Source organism: Polyodon spathula, chromosome 12, assembly GCF_017654505.1.
Source record: "Polyodon spathula isolate WHYD16114869_AA chromosome 12, ASM1765450v1, whole genome shotgun sequence".
In the NCBI taxonomy this organism is placed as follows: Eukaryota; Metazoa; Chordata; class Actinopteri; order Acipenseriformes; family Polyodontidae; genus Polyodon; species Polyodon spathula.
The window spans coordinates 40,622,837-40,639,338 of record NC_054545.1 but is presented as its reverse complement, the minus strand read 5'-3'; the positions used below and the strand labels follow the sequence as shown (position 1 = coordinate 40,639,338).

Here is a 16,502-nt window from a genome sequence, read left to right as displayed (position 1 = left end):
CACACTCCTCATTATATCAATCTCAACTAAATACATACACCACTACTGGCTCTAATAACTAATGAAGAACCTACAGAAGTGGTTATACATGCATTTACCATAGTTTACTATGGTTCGTTTTACCATACCTATCTATGCTTTACAATACGTATGCCTATGCTACATATTAGTTGTTCCTGAGCTACTTTTACAACATGGCTTGGAGCAGGGGTGACTTTATTTCTATAAACAGCATGCTTGATAGCAGCCCTGGAGACTGCAGGTATCTGTTAGTCTCCACTCAGGTTACTATGCCCTGGAGAGTGTGGGCTGTGCTGGGTGGATACCTCGTGGCATCTTGCAGATGATGCCTCGTGTGACGTTGGTGCAAGAGCCCAGCCCCCAGACCCCGTTGTTGCTCTGGACCCAGAAGCAGGTGTTCGGGCTCAGCATGCTATGGTGGGAGTCCTGCTGGCCCCAGTTTGAGTACTCTACCACAGAGCTGTCCGGCCACACCAGGCTGCCCACTGCAAGAAACACAGGCAAAGCAATACGATTGTCTTTTATCTAGTACCCTGGGCACACGGTCATTACATATCTATTTTAAGCAAAAGGTGTTTAGAAGTAACAGAATTGTCTAGTAATGCCTGATCTGGAGAGACTTACTGCTTTTATACATATTCGATACATATACAAATTCGATACATATACATATTTCATAGTCATTCACTGTTGTATTGTTTCTGTTTTTAGTACAGCATACTTTCTCAAAATTCAATCCAATTCAAGTGTAATTCCAATTGCCCACTGAAATTTCCTTGTTATGTCTGTCTTATGGTAGAACTGTAGTCTAGAAAGCATTTAGTGTAAATTTGTAGAGGTTCTGGAGATTTATTATGGCTGCTCAGGGAATTTTCTTGTTATTCAATTTTCTGCACACACATTCTAGGACCCTTTTACCTAAATGCTGAGAAAACTAATTCCGTAACAAAAATTCACAATAATGTATACTGACTACATACAGTAACAGTAAGCAGTGATATGATACATAATTGTACATAAACTGTACATAAGGCTGTGAATCTATCAAGGGTTTCTGGTGACAATTACAGTCTTATTTGCACAGTTTTCGAGTATATTATTTGTTATAATACATGGTGACATAAGAGACAGAAATTGTAGTGTTTATTTTTTTACAGTTCAAGAAGTGTGGAGAATAACACTGTAAAACAGAATTTTTTTTTTTCTTCTTTCACCTTTGGGGTTAAAGGTCATCCCCAGCCAGGCCCCGCTGGACTGCCACTCGTAGTCCTGGATATGCTCCCACACAAACACGTTCTCAGTTTCATCCACGATGGACAGGACCGTGGCTCCCACTGTGTGCAGAGAGAGAGCAGGACAGAGCAGAGAGGTCAGTGACAGCACCTAGTTCTTGGGAAGATGATCACATTGTACTCCCAATTCTATTGGAGATTAATCTCGGTTTAAAGCGAACCTTTAAGTGTTAATATGTGCAATAAAACAGCCTTTTATTATTCTGCTTTGTAGCTTGGCCTGCTTATAGATTGAAATGGAGACAACAGCAGAGGTGACAAAGTCTTAGTCTATGATGGCAAGTTGTGTTTTGTATCCTACGTTTGGTCGACTTTGCTTTGTTTTGAAAAGTATTTTGTTTGTGAAACTTTGTAAAAACATATAAAGTTTCTCAAATCCCTTTCGCTCACCCCAGCATGCCTGACCGGTTACACACATATAGAGATATAAAATAACAAATAAAATGAAATTGGATAATTTAGTCTTTGGGTTTTTTTCTGTGGAAGAGTTTGTTGCTGTCTGGCTTTATTACCAAGAAAATCTAACCAGGATGTGTTACTGTATAAAATGTGCTGATGTGCATGTGGTCAACCCAGTGCATAGAAACATTTACTAGCAGTATTTATCAGTGAACCATTTTTGGGCAAGAATGCTTTTAAAATATATTGCACAACAGGACACATTAAAAGATAGGTAATACAATCCTATATTGTTTCGAATAGATATGCGACCTATAATAATAATATCATTCAGCCCCTAATAATACCTCCTCGGCACTTCTTGGCTGCCTCCGTGGGGGTGGTACGGGACTCCAGATGAAAGGAGTAGCACGAATCTCGGAACGGGACCCAGCTGGAGTCCTTCAGGGAATGTGGGCAGTCTCCAGAGTAACTCCACTTGTGGGACTTGGCTGGCTCTGAGATGATAAAATGATCATCACTTTAACCAACCTAGTTTTTAATCAAGCATATGTTTTTGCAATTAGTGAGCCCAAGTTAGTAGGTACATAATATATTTAGGGCTTATGATTTTCAGTGTTTTAACCTGACTTTTCCACTTTCCTTTACGAACTCAAATGATACCTGTTAAGCCATTCGTGTATCTCAATCACAATTGAGAAATGTGTTAATATAAAAATATTTTCTGTGAAACAATTTTTTATTTTTTTTAATTGGCCAAGACTTCATTTTTCATGTACAAGCAGAACGTACAAACGAGATCGCAACATGTTAAAAACAGACTAATCTGTATTAAAGCTATAATGAAAAATAAAGTATTGTATGCCGGACACACTATTACAATCGTTCTGCCTGACTGTATTTACATTAATAAAAAGGAGTCGCTCCTGCTTTTAAATGAAAAATAAAGACTTACAATTTAAATTACCATAACACATTTCTCAGTTGTGATTGAGATACACGAATGGCTTAACAGCTATTAATTGAATTCTTAAAGGAGAGTATGAAAGTCGTCAGAAAACACCGAAAATCACAAGCCCTAAATATACTGCAACTGGTTCCCCAGCAATACCTGTGTTTATCAGACAGATGGCGCCCTGCAGCTTGGTTTCGCAGGAGATTGTGTTCCACAGCCCATCCACACCCATGTAGCCGCAACCAGAGGTCCTGGTCGGCTCGCCATCCTGCCAGCTGCTGTAGGTCACCGTATTCTCCCCCAGCCACGAGAAGCTCCAACCCTGACCAGACAAAGGAGGAAAGAAGGACAATGCATTACTTTCTATTGATAAAACATTTGTACTTGGATCACAAATGCTGGTTATTCTTCAGTTCAACGCCCCTACATTAATAACACATACGGTAACACTCACCACCACATCTTGAAATAATACTAAGAGAATTCATCATCATACAAAATCACCTTGACCTACATCTTCAGTATGTACTGTATATAAAAATGTAAATGTACATATGTATGTGGTATGGCTGGACAGGCACCCAGTATTTTAATACTGCTTAAGCATGTCCTTTGTTAAAAGTGTACAGGCAATGTGGGTTAGTTAATAAGTGAAACATTTTTTCATTAACAAAAGAACTGTACTTTAGGTACAGACGAGGCAATAAGGCACATAAATTCACTGATTTTAGACATATTTTTAGTTAAAAGCCACTCAAAAGCTATGGCTGTCAATGCAGTAAGTGGAGGGCAGCGCTGCTTCTTACCCTGTCCTTGTAAAGCCCGATCCACAGCGGCTTGTCCAGGCCATTGATGAGCTGGGTGAGGTAGGCCTGCTGGTATGGATCATGGATGCTGGCCAGCGAGGAGTTGCGAGACTCACACAACAGCACAGCCTCTTCCCAGCTCAGCGGCTTCTTCACGATGCGGTACGTGTGATTGCGGTAATGCAGGGGGGAGCTGGGGGGTGGGGGGAAGGCATCCACAGAGGCTGGGATGATATACTGATCTGCAAACACAGCAACAAGATACCTGACCCTCGAGCATTGATGAAATAGTGGGAGCCCAAGCGTCCAGTGCCCACAAGGGGGGAGCCCGAGCATCCAACGCCCACGAGGGGTGAGCCCGAGCATCCAGCGTCCACAAGGGGGGAGCCCGAGCGTCCAGTGCCCACAAGGGGGGAGCCCGAGCATCCAACGCCCACGAGGGGTGAGCCCGAGCATCCAGCGCCCACAAGGGGGGAGCCCGAGCATCCAGCGCCCACGAGGGGGGAGCCCGAGCATCCAACGCCCACGAGGGGGGAGCCCGAGCATCCAGCGCCCACGAGGGGGGAGCCCAAGCATCCAGTGCCCAAGAGATACGATATGTTAAATAAACAGGGAAAAAAGAAATGTGTTAACCAGATTATTTTGCCTTTTATTGCAACTGTGGTACCTTTGAGTGAGTGAAAATTGTAAAGGGTACTGTCTTCAGCTGAAACCTCCCGTGACACTAGAGTTACAGTTTCAAAAAAGGTTGAAAACTCCTGTTCTAGGTGGTGTTTTCCAAAAACTCACTTTTAGAATTTTCCAATAAGTTTTCCGAAAACTGTGTTTGTATGACTTTTTGATATCAGAATTACTTTTTGGAAAACTATATATTCTGAAAAATATCGGAATTCTTATGTTCAAACTCACTGAATGAATTAGACTGAAAAGCTAAACCAGAATACCACAAGATAAGGAATCATTTGTGAGCATGAAGTAATCATTATCCATCATTTTGAACCATACTACACAACAGACTTTATAGGTGCAAATGTCTTAGTTGTACCAGATCTTACAGTGTAGTCTTCAAAGGCATAGCCTGGTATACAAGAGTGCATGGCTAGGCGAGTTGTTCCATCAATGTGAGTGAAACTACTGTACAGAATTTGAAAATTTTACATTATCTCTTGAAGGGCTGACAATAGACTACACATTGCAGACTGAAACATGCTGTAGGACAAGCTTACTTTTATATTTCTGGCAGATGAAGCCATTTTTTTCCTGTGCACAGTTCCTGTCGTCCCAGTGGCCTGTGTAGTGTGGTGGGGCTCCGTGCCAAATCACAGCACAATTCATCTTTAGAAAACAAGAGACACAAGAGTGTAACAGGAAGCTGGGTTTCACATGCCCCCCAGCCCTGCCTGACTGCCCTCATCTTCCAATCTGTTTCTCATGTATTAATATTGTTATAATTGCTTGTGTCTTTATAACAAGTGGCAGCACAGCAGGTATAGTGAACCTTCATAAATTACCAGTCTCCATTTCCATTTCTCTTATAACTGCCAACAAATGTGCCAAGGGCTCATCGAGACATTTGTGGGTTTGGGCATGTAGAATACACTGCTGTCCACTGAAAGCAGCTGGGACCATCGTTAAAAAAGTTTCCCATAGTAAAAGCATAGCAATGTCTTATAAAGCATAGTGAAAGCATAGTTAAGTGTTGTAAATGTATGCCGAAAGTCTTTTTTTTATTTTAAACATGGCAAACCATGTTTAAATAAATAGTAGCAAAACAAATTCCAGTGCCTGAAGTACATACAGCTAACACAATCATTCCAGTGCCTGAAGTACATACAGTCTTATCTAATGTGTATTACCATCACTGTGTAGATCTCATATGTTCTTATATGAAAGAGGCACACATTATTTCAAAAATGTATTTGATTTGTAATGGTATTTTTTCATACCATGTATAAACAATGACAGTGGTGAGCGATTCTCCCAGAAGCTGGACACACTGGCTCACATTAAATTCTGAAATGGCGACTAAACTCCTTCTTACAACTTTAGGAAATTGACCACAAGTACAGCATTAAAGTATCTGCAAGGAACGTTCAATAAATATTATTTTCCACCGGAAATATGTTACCATTAAAAAAGAAAAACAAATTCACCTTTACCATAATGTGTATTTTTCATATAGGAAAACTTGAGACCAATAAAAATGACAGTAATATATTTAATGGATACGATTTACTGGAGTTATTTTGTTGGCACCATGTACTTTAACCGTGACCCAACCATAGCATGAATGTACTCCTTACAGCAGTTGTTTTTGTGCTCACGTTGTCCCGGTGTCCTGAAGGTTTGCCAGGGGCCCAGTTGACGTATTTCAAAGGCTCCTCGGTCCACTGGAAATCCTGTTTGGAATCCTGAAGGCCGATCCACAAGTCGAAGGTCACGTTCGGAAGCAGGGTTGTGATAAAAGCTGTCAGGGAAAAAAATACACTCATTATCTGATTTGCCAAATCAGTCATTGACATGCAAGGATTTCTCTATTTGTACATCAATGAAACAACATGTTTTATACCCTAAATACGATTGAACCCCAGGCTCTAATATTTGGTATCAGGAATTTAGAAATGAAATCTGATAATGGTCCACACTATGATGAATACCAGTTAGTTATGATCACTGGGGCGTGCTGGATACAGTACCTTGCTCCAGGTGGTTGGAGATGGTGGCCAGTGCACTTTCCTGTCGCTCACATGCTCCCTTTGCTGCCGGCCATGTGGCTCTATCATTCCCATTCCACCCATAGATCTTGAAACACTGTGGGGACAAAAGATTGGTTAAAATCGAGACTTAGGAGGATTCTGCCACATTTGACTACCTTTTAATTAATGGGCTTTGTCCATTGTTTTAAGTGTAAGTGTAAGTTTTGTTGTTAAAATTGAAGGGACTGTCTCTCATTGCTCTGAAGCACTGCCAAGGTGCAGAGACTGTGAGTGATAAAGTCATGCAGAGTTGCCAGGTCCGCGGTTTTCCCGCAGAATTGGGCTACTTTAAAAAGACAGCCGCGGGAAATATTTAGGAGCCGCGGGCTGGTACTTTTTGGGCTACTTTCAAGAGGTTTTTTTGCAGTTTTTGGGTCTAGTTTACTTTATATATATAAAAAACAATAACTATTAAAAATGAATAACCTAATCACAAAAGTATTTAATTGAACAAATGATCCCTGTCCACAACTTGCAGCCTTCCCGCTGCAGTGCACACAGACTATGTAAAACTGTGTTTCCCAATAAAATAACATATTGTGCATGACCACAACCACCACTGCGCATGACGATGCGAGTGGACTGAGAGATGAATGATTGTGTTAATTGATTAGGCGATTGAAGGTAAGAAGTTTATTTTTTTTTTTTTGTTTGTTTTGTTTTTATGTTTATGTATTATAGTTCAATCCATGGGGCATACTTATAATTAACTGTTAACTTTTTTGTGTTTATTTAAAAGAAAAAAACAAAAGCTGTTGGTCTATTTTATGCAGTTTGTTAAGGTGCATTTCATTGACATTGATCATCTAAGTATATTGATGGTATAACTTTAAAAGATTGAACAGTTTTCTTTACATTATTTATAATGACGTGTGGATGAGCTGTGCTGGGGCTTGTCATTTTTATCAAATCTATACTAGATATCTTTTCTTACAAAAGCTTTTGATTGTTTGTTTTTTTTATGCACAGGCCTATGTGTTAATAATTATAAGCTTGGTTAGTCAAAATGGAGTGGCCATTTTGAAAAGAGATTTGAAACAGACTTTTAAGTTTATAAGTGTAAAAGTTGTCAGGACCTGACACAGTTCTATATTTCTTTCTGTTCTAACAAGTCACATTTGGAGTACACATTTCTGACAGTCAAACATATCTTCCTGCTTCAATGCCACTAAAATAATGATAGAAACCCACAATGCCTGTACCTTGTATTCAGCCATTCACCCCTCTACAACACCTGATTCTCAATTACTTACTTCCCATCTAGAATGAAACAATTACCCTATCAACAAGTAAGAAACATACTTAAAATACTAGAAATCAAATTAAATGTGACATTAAAAATCTCTTTGGGACATGCATTTGTAACTCCTTAATCTCGGAGAATGCATTAGTTACACCACCTGTCCTCTTTATTGAAATCCTTGGCTGACGAGCTCAAATAACAAGACAAGAGGTCTAACTAATGCATCCTCCTTGAAACAGTTTTTTAAAAATCTATATATCGAAAACATGGAATTTTAAATAACTAGCCTGCACTGTACACTAAGAACACATATAGTAGCACTCCTATAATGGACAATACCAAGCTGCTCCTGTGCTGTACCTTATTGATGAACGGAAGCCAGCCCTTTGGGCAGCCCCCAGGGGCAGGCGTCGGTGCTGGAGGCAGGGGGCTGATGTGGCTGCTTGTGTTGGTCCGTTTGCAAATGTACGGTAAATCAGTGAAGCACTTTTGGTCACCCCATTCCTCTGTGAGAAAGACACCAGACAGATCCATACTATTATGTTAGCTGCTGTTACTGTCAGCCTGCTACAGAATACTAGGTAAGCTGCCCCCCTTTTAGGAAAATAAACCAAAGAGTCTTTCACAGTAGCACAATAAATGACTACAAGCAGGGGAACAAATATAGTTATATAATTATAAAATGCCGATAAATGCTAAAGTAATACAGTCAAACTGCTGGAGCTATCTACAGTAGTGATTGAAAACTATGATGTAACTTGTATAATGGAAACTTGGCTCACTTTAGTGCTGCATATAAGAGACGGATATTAAGTACTGTGCAGATACTCCAATTTTCCCCAAGTAATTTTCTTGAACATTGTTTCTTGTTGTAAAGTATTCAATTAAACATTCCTGTTAAAATTTGTGCTGCAGGTGGTGCACAAACAGGCTGCAAAACTAGCAAATACTGCTGATTGGTCACATACACCTTGAGAGCTAATCACTGACAATTATCTACCGATGTCGTACACTTGGAGATGTATTTGTTTATTGATTTTAACCAAGACAGTACAAACACTGAAACACTGGAAACATTGGAACCACTGGATTTGAAGTATAATGGAAACTTAGGATAGTATCTCGTAACAGATTGGTTTACAGCTGACTGAAGGAATCACACAAACTGGGGGGAGATGCAGACACCCATGAATAGGTGAGGAAATCTAAGGGATCCAGACAGCATACATAGCTAAACAGAAACATGTCACATTGACGTTTAAAAATGTACACTGTTGCATGCACACAATTTGAGTATTTAAGTACCAAATGGTATTCCAATACCAAGTAAAAATACCTACTATTCATGACCAATCTGTGAGGCAAATTATTAATAACACAATGTTGAGACCCACTGGAATTACCACTAAACAAATTCTGTTTCTATTTATCAACAGTATTTAATTATTTATTTATCAAGATTATATATTTTGTTATCTATGTATCAATCAATTTTTCTCTTTAAATGTGGCAGCCTGCTCTAGCTTCCTTACCACTTTTGGGCATCATGTACACACACTTCTTCTCTCTGGAGACAGGACGAGGCTTTTCTTGTGCCCAGGACACAAAGTTCAGAATAGACCGGTCAGACCACCTTAAACAGAGAGGGAGATACAAAGAGAGAAGTCGAGGGATGTGACCACTGTCTACAGTGAGGTGCTTTTAGAGCTTCTCCTTACAGCTCAATTCTGCCCTGAAGACACTCTGCACTACTCTGTCCTGAACACTCCCTACATTACTCTGTCCTGAACACTCCCTGCACTACACTGTCCTGAACACTCCCTGCACTACTCTGGCCTGAACATTCCCTGCACTACTCTGCCCTGAACACTCCCTGCACTACTCTGCCTTGAATACTCCCTGCACTACTCTTCCCTGAACACTCCCTGCACAACTCTGCCTTGAATACTCCCTGTACTACTCTGCCTTGAATACTCCCTGAACTCTCCCTGTACTACTCTGCCTTGAATACTTCCTGTACTACTCTGCCTTGAATACTCCCTGAACACTCCCTGTACTACTCTGCCCTGAACACTCCCTGCACTACTGTGCCCTGAACACTCGCTGAACACTCCCTGCACTATTCTGCCCTGAACACTCGACTCCCTCCACCAATCTGCCCTGGGTCTCAATCATACAAATTGTGTTGGACTGTGTGCTGTGACATAAGTTCACATTGAGGAAGTACAACAGTTTGTTAAAATAACTTCAGATTGAAATTCAATGAGAGGAAACCGGAAAAAAAAAAAAAAAGTGCTGCTCATTAAAACATGAGCCCTTCTGGAATGCCATGTTGTACAAACCAGTGATGGGAGGGAGGGGGTAAAGCACGGCATAACTTTCTGAAAGCTACAGGTCACATTTTCTTGTGATGGCAGTACCACATGACTTTCGTTATGAAACTTGGTTGTTAATAAGGTCTCCTATATCACAATGGCCTCAGATCTGCAACCGTATGAAACAGTGAAATATAAACTACTAAAGAGACTTGCATTTAATGTAGATAAGACCTTGTACTGAGCTTTCCAATTTGTTTTGACCATTCTGATTTAGTTATGTCACATTACGAATCAATTACTCCATTGTAGCCAGCAAGACCAAGCTTCAAAATACCTGACGAAACATACCCTCCCTTCCATTTACCAAAGCAGTAGTGGAACAGGATCAGTAGCAGCTTGAGACAAGTCTCAGTGCCATTGCAACAGAAACGTGTAAAACCCTATAATGTTAACTGTTTGGGCAAAAGAGGAGATTATATTATCATCCTACCCCAGCTTTGTTGTCTAGTTTTTGTCAAATTGGTACTACATTCAGACCGGGAACTTTCAACTTGGATTAGCGGTTCTCCAGATAAATGAAACAGTCTGTGAAGTGAGACACACTTGCATACGACTGCGTCCACTCTATCCCCTTCACAGGGATTTCATTCCCACTGAGGGATAAAGACATGACTGGATCTATCCTGTTTAAATGAATACAAGAGAATAGGTCACCTGAAGCGGCCATCATTTTCATAGGTGTGCATCCCAATCCACCAGTGCTGGTTTTGAGCTTTGGGTCGCTGGCATAAAAAAATAAAACAAGGTCAGATTTGCATGCATGTAAAACTAGACTGCTTTTTAGTTTTGTAGACTTGGAATTGTGATAGTTTTTCTCTGGTGTCAGAGCTGCTAAAGGTCTACATTAAGTAAGGTGAAATGACATAGGAATGGATTTGTTGTGTTGTGTATTTTAATAGATGTGCTTTTAAACGTTAGGCTTCTATCCTTACTCAAACCTAGGTGCTGTATCTTGCACCACTTCTTTTTCTGTTCAGTTCAGTGGGTCAGATTTATTAAGAATGTACTCCAGTGATAACTTATCACTGCTAGTGTAATGTGACATTTCCACAGACTGCACCTTATTTATAGTGTCTTCTTTATAGAGGGGTATGGAATGGGTTACCTAGTCATGTTGTTGATGCTGAAATCATTGGGATCCTTAAAGATACTGCTTGACAAAGTTTTGAGACCAATCAATCAGCTACTAGGAGCTGGACAAGCACAGAGGGACTGAATGGCCTCCTCTTGATCGTACATTTTCTTACGTTCTTATATTCTTATAGTGTCATAGGTGAGAACTGAGATATTAGTACTGAAGACTGCATCATGGAAAGGGCAGTATTATAGACATTACCAGCCATCAACAGGATGTCATATATACAAATAAATCCTTGTTTCCCCAAATGGTTCAATAATGATATTTTACCAGTACACAATTATTAAATTGCAGCATTGAAACTACAAAACTTGATCTTTTAAATTTTATTTTAAGGATTAACATTGACAATGTTGGAGTTAAAGATTTTATGAACTAGGGAAATACAGATCATCACCATAAAAAGAGCACCATTTTGGATTCACAATCAAATCCATTCTTTCAATGCTAAAAAAGCATGAACATGGATTTAAAACATTATAGACTGATACTGAATTCAAGCATGTTAGCATGTGAATAAGTACAGTGTGAAAAATGTATAAAATGCAAGAAGGTACGTGCCCCTACCTTGAGTAGGGCCTTCCCAAGAAAGTCAAGCTCTTCCTGGCTGTGGATGGAGGCGAGATACCCGCCAAACCAGGTGCAGATGCGCTGGGCCTGCATCCAGGTAGAGTGGTGGTCAAAGAACTTGTACTCCACATCCTGGAAACGCATCCACTCCTTTGAGCCATTTTCTGGAGGGAGATGGGCACGTTCACTCAACATTAGGTACAGGGATGCATGAGAGGCCAATGCATTTTAGGTCTTGTAAATGTAACAAACACTGCAAGCGTCTTAATGACTGTGCAAAAGCGCAGAGCTTTTAACCTCATCTCATCTCACCGACAAGCGGACACAATCCATAACAGCAGTGCATCACACAACACTGCCTGTCTTGTAACGTCTGAGCTGAATGATGGTGTTACCTAAAAGAGGCTGTAGAGTGGCTGGGGTACAAGCCTCGTTTTATGTGTCTCACTTTCTCTTCATCTGTGTCAGTCTTCAAACTGTTTCAAACTCTCTTAATAAATAGGCTATGTTGAAGTGCCTTACTTGTGTAGCAACAGCCATGGGATTGACTTAGAATAATCCCTACCACACAGAGCACCGAACAATAAACAAGGTTAATGGCCATGGATAAACAGATTTGAATGAACTTTACCTGGAATCAGAACTGTGCGTATTCATACAGAATACTTGATTATAAACTTTGAAAAGAACAAAAATCACAACAAAAAAATAAATAAATCACATGGTTTCAGGCAGAAAAGGCTTTCATATCGTGTCAGATTCTAGAATACATGTGGTCCGGATTGCAGAGAGTTTCACACCACTAATTTCAATAGGGATTTAGTCAGGAACCCAAAAATGATTCTGATTTATACAGAATGCTGGTACATAAAGGGCATGGATTAGACTGTACTGTAGTCTTAATTGCTTGTGTATCAATTTACAGATGTGACAAGGACATACTGTATGTTGCTTTGGTACTGAACCATCCTGAACCATCTGTATGTTTCACCAGATATTAACAAAAGAGCCGTTCCAGTACATAGTAAAGGCAGACTAAGGTATACACAATTAACTAATTCGCCCATGTATCATTATTTATTTACTTATTTTCTTTATTTTAGAATCTCCAATTATTTTCACCCAATTTGGAATGCCCAATTATTATTATTACTATTCTCCTTCACTGCGGCGACTCCCCACACAGCTCAGGGGCCTGAAGCTTGGTAGGCGGCCTCCGACCCCACGAGCCAATCTTTTTACACCTGGGAACTCGAGAGGTTACTGGCCTCTGGAGGACAAAGACCAGCCCAGCAAATCTCCACCCCCAAGCTCACTTGGTGTCTGGCCCGTACGGGTCGCCACAGAGCAGCGAGGAGAAACAGTCTGAGCTGGATCCCACCCCCTCAACCCCGGGAGGCCAACGCAGCACACCCCCCACCCCCCCATCAGAGTGATGTTGCTCAAATAGAAATAATGGCTGGAGGAAAAAAAGAAATCATACTGAACTTACCCTCATTAATTTCTGGCTCTTTCACGTCAGTCCCTGAAAAACAAAACAGAAAAAAACTGAAAATCTAAAACCATAATTATGTTATTGAACAGCATAATACTAATATTTTAATAATAATATATATGAATGTGGCCTCTGGAGGACAAAGACCAGCCCAGCAAATCTCCACCCCCAAGCTCACTTGGTGTCTGGCCCGTACGGGTCGCCACAGAGCAGCGAGGAGAAACAGTCTGAGCTGGATCCCACCCCCTCAACCCCGGGAGGCCAACGCAGCACACCCCCCACCCCCCCATCAGAGTGATGTTGCTCAAATAGAAATAATGGCTGGAGGAAAAAAAGAAATCATACTGAACTTACCCTCATTAATTTCTGGCTCTTTCACGTCAGTCCCTGAAAAACAAAACAGAAAAAAACTGAAAATCTAAAATGCCATAATTCGGGTTCACCCCTTCTGGACACTGGACACTCGGGCTCCTCTGGGCAGATGGCCTCCACATGCCCATACAATGGTGCACCGGCCCGCGCCAACTGGGATTGCTTCAGCTCCCAACCCTCTCATGGATCCGGCTGACCACCTTGTCCACTGCGTTCAAGGCCCCCTCTAGTGCTGGGTATTCCCCTCTGAGTCCCTCCAGTTGGACCTCAGGCGGCAACTGGACGAAGTCTTGCAGCATTCTTGCGGCAACTGGACGAAATCTTGCAGCTACCCACAAAAAGACTGATAAAATCCAGACAGAGGCAGAGAGCCTCAGTCATCTACTTACCCTTGGGGATCTTGCAGATCCAGTCGAGCTCAGACTCGCACTGCATTGCCAGCCACTGCATGGTGCCCAAGTCTGCCACCGCGCACTGTCGGAAATCATCCTCGTGGTGATAGCGGCCAAAGTTATGATAGGAGTACTGTCGAAGAGGATACACATTAGACGGCTGTCCTATTGATCTAGTCATCTATCTGAAAAGCATAATAAACAAAAGATAATTCCCAAACGAGAGGGGGCCGTTCGCCCCATCTGTGCTCGTCCAGATCCCCGCAGCTCATTGAACTCAAACCCTTGTCGAGCTGGGACTTAAAGGATCCCAGTGACTCAGGATCAACAATATGATGAGGTAACCCATTCCATACCCTCACCACTGTCTCCTACCCTCGCTCTACAGTAAGTCTATTTCCACTTAATTTCCAACTGTGTCCTCTGGTCCAGTATTCTCAACTCCTTTTAAGAATGTAGTCTTCAATCAAGCCCCCCTTAATTCTTCTTTGTTAACTACTTATTTAAGTATTTAGAGGTTATAGGTGTTTATTTTATATCTATTTCATTTTCATGAATAATTTGTGAACCTCAATGCTTTAGGATACTGCAGTTTTAATTATATTACCATATATAATAAGGATGGGATGAATATAGTGGTTCCAAATAATTTTCCTTTAAGGTCTCACTGAACCAACACATTTCAATTGAAAGCCGGTTAAACTTTTAAATCACACGATTTTCCAGATGTAACTTTTAATTGTCTGCTTTATTAACATTATATTTTTTATCTATTGTTTTTACATCTGCTATTTAATATGTAGAAGTTGTGTGTGTGACCTGCCTGGGGACCTTTATACAAAGGTATTGTGTTGTGTAAATGTAACTGCTTGTTTTAATGTACTGTACAGTGCTTTGTGATACTTTTTTTATAAAAAGCAATATATAAATGTAATAAATAAATAAAGTGTAACATATATATGTACGGACACATGACCGCCTGCACCATATCCCCATCACTGGTGAGGTCCATCCCCTGGAGGGAATAATGAAATGCCCAATCTGATTCTCGGACTGGAAGCTCACCCCCAGGCCATCGCTCCACTTCCAGCTCCAGTTGTCCAATGGGTTTTTCCGATTTAGTCCGATCCAGAACCAGTGCTGTTCGTGGTCGTCTGACTCCCTACGTGAACCGAGAACACAGACAGACACACAGAATGAGCCGCAGGACAGCTGATAACATGTTACACAATCTCATTTGAACTTCACTTTGTATCTATTTGTGTACATATTTCCCATTTTGTTAGGTGTTTGGTTGTTACTATCTGCTTATTGTTAAAGTTAATAATACAGATGACCACTCATACCTATACTGATACTGTACCATGTATAACATAGCTACAAAGGGAGAATTGCACCAAATTCCCTTGTAAAGTGCATCACCTAGGCTTTCCAAACCAACTTTAATGTACTGTAAAGCTGGGCAGTTGTGAATATATACACGACCTTTGCTTCCACTGTGAATCCTATAAATAATTTGTGAAAAACAATAAAATATTCCATATAGACTATAAATAAGTAAGATTTACAGAGAAAAACAGATTAATCCCAGTTGCGCAAGTATTCAACCCCTTTGCTACTGCAGCCCTAAATCAGCTCAGGTGCAAATGATTTGTTTGAAAGGTCACTAAATGAGTGAAATGGTTTCAGCCTGTGTGTACTCAAAGTGGTTTAACTTGCAGATAATTTCCCTCAGGTATATAAAGACTTTCAAGCTGCAACTCATATAGTGATACAACAAATTAACCATGAAGAGCAAGGAGCTTTTGAAACAAGTCAGGAATAAAGTGGTAGATAGGCACAGAGCAGGAGAAGGGTGCAAGAAAATTTCAAAGACGCTAATTATCCCTCTCAGCACAGTGAAGTCCACCATTAAGAAGTGGAAGATGCATCATATCACCCAGACACTACCCAGATCAGGTCGTCCTCCCAAACTGAGCAGCCGGGCAAGCAGGAAACTGGTTCGGGGTCACTCTGAAGCCAACAATGACCTTGAGAGATCTGCAAAATTCTGTGTCTGAGATGGGAGTCAGTGTTCACACATTAACAATAAGCCAGTCCCTACACAAAGCTGGCCTGTATGGACGGGTGGCAAGAAAGAAACCATTACTCAAAAAGCCTCATCTTAAGGCATGTATGGAGTTTGTGAAAAAGCATGTAGATGATACTGCAGGCATGTGGAAAAAGGTTTTGCCAGACGAGACAAAAATTGTACTTTTCGGTCTAAATTACCCAGTCAACAAAATCCCAACTGTCAAGCATGGTGGGGGCAGCATCAAGCTAGTAAAGACCTATCCATAGCAGTTATTGCTGCAAAGGTGCTTCTACCAAGTAACTGACTTAAGGGACTGAATACTTATGCAACCAGTAAATCTAATTTTATACATTTTCTTTGCAAGTTTTGCTGATGTTTAACTTTCTTCTCATATAACAGTGTTCAGTTTAACCACTTCAGCTTTGAATAAAAAAAAAGTTTGCACACATTATTTGTAATTCAACAAAATGTGACATTATTGGTAGGGGGTGAATACTTCTGCAAACCGCTGTATATGTGTGTTGTAGTAAAAAATGGCACATAGCAGAGTATTAGCTACTTGCATAATGAAAAAGTACAAGTTACTTGTACTTTTTCAAGACCTGTTGTTT

The 16,502-nt window shown here is 40.7% G+C and overlaps 1 protein-coding gene across 3 annotated transcripts in view; it reads right to left on the bottom strand.

The window, feature by feature from the left end:
• Positions 1-16,502, bottom strand: part of LOC121324201 (C-type mannose receptor 2-like) — a 59,932-nt gene that overhangs the window by 4,424 nt on the left and 39,006 nt on the right. Inside the window, exons 14-28 of one of the 3 annotated variants that reach the window (XM_041265799.1) lie at positions 14,883-14,979; positions 13,815-13,950; positions 13,408-13,440; positions 11,556-11,722; positions 10,505-10,572; positions 9,005-9,105; positions 7,833-7,978; positions 6,170-6,284; positions 5,798-5,940; positions 4,700-4,808; positions 3,474-3,715; positions 2,824-2,989; positions 2,060-2,209; positions 1,236-1,355; positions 327-506 (exon numbers count right to left, since the gene is read on the bottom strand). In XM_041265799.1, coding sequence (XP_041121733.1) covers positions 327-506; positions 1,236-1,355; positions 2,060-2,209; positions 2,824-2,989; positions 3,474-3,715; positions 4,700-4,808; positions 5,798-5,940; positions 6,170-6,284; positions 7,833-7,978; positions 9,005-9,105; positions 10,505-10,572; positions 11,556-11,722; positions 13,408-13,440; positions 13,815-13,950; positions 14,883-14,979 — 1,973 coding nt within the window. Of the gene's footprint in view, positions 1-326; positions 507-1,235; positions 1,356-2,059; positions 2,210-2,823; positions 2,990-3,473; positions 3,716-4,699; positions 4,809-5,776; positions 5,941-6,169; positions 6,285-7,832; positions 7,979-9,004; positions 9,106-10,504; positions 10,573-11,555; positions 11,723-13,050; positions 13,084-13,407; positions 13,441-13,814; positions 13,951-14,882; positions 14,980-16,502 lie in introns of all 3 variants that reach the window. The other 2 variants (XM_041265796.1, XM_041265798.1) reach the window with 2 other exon arrangements.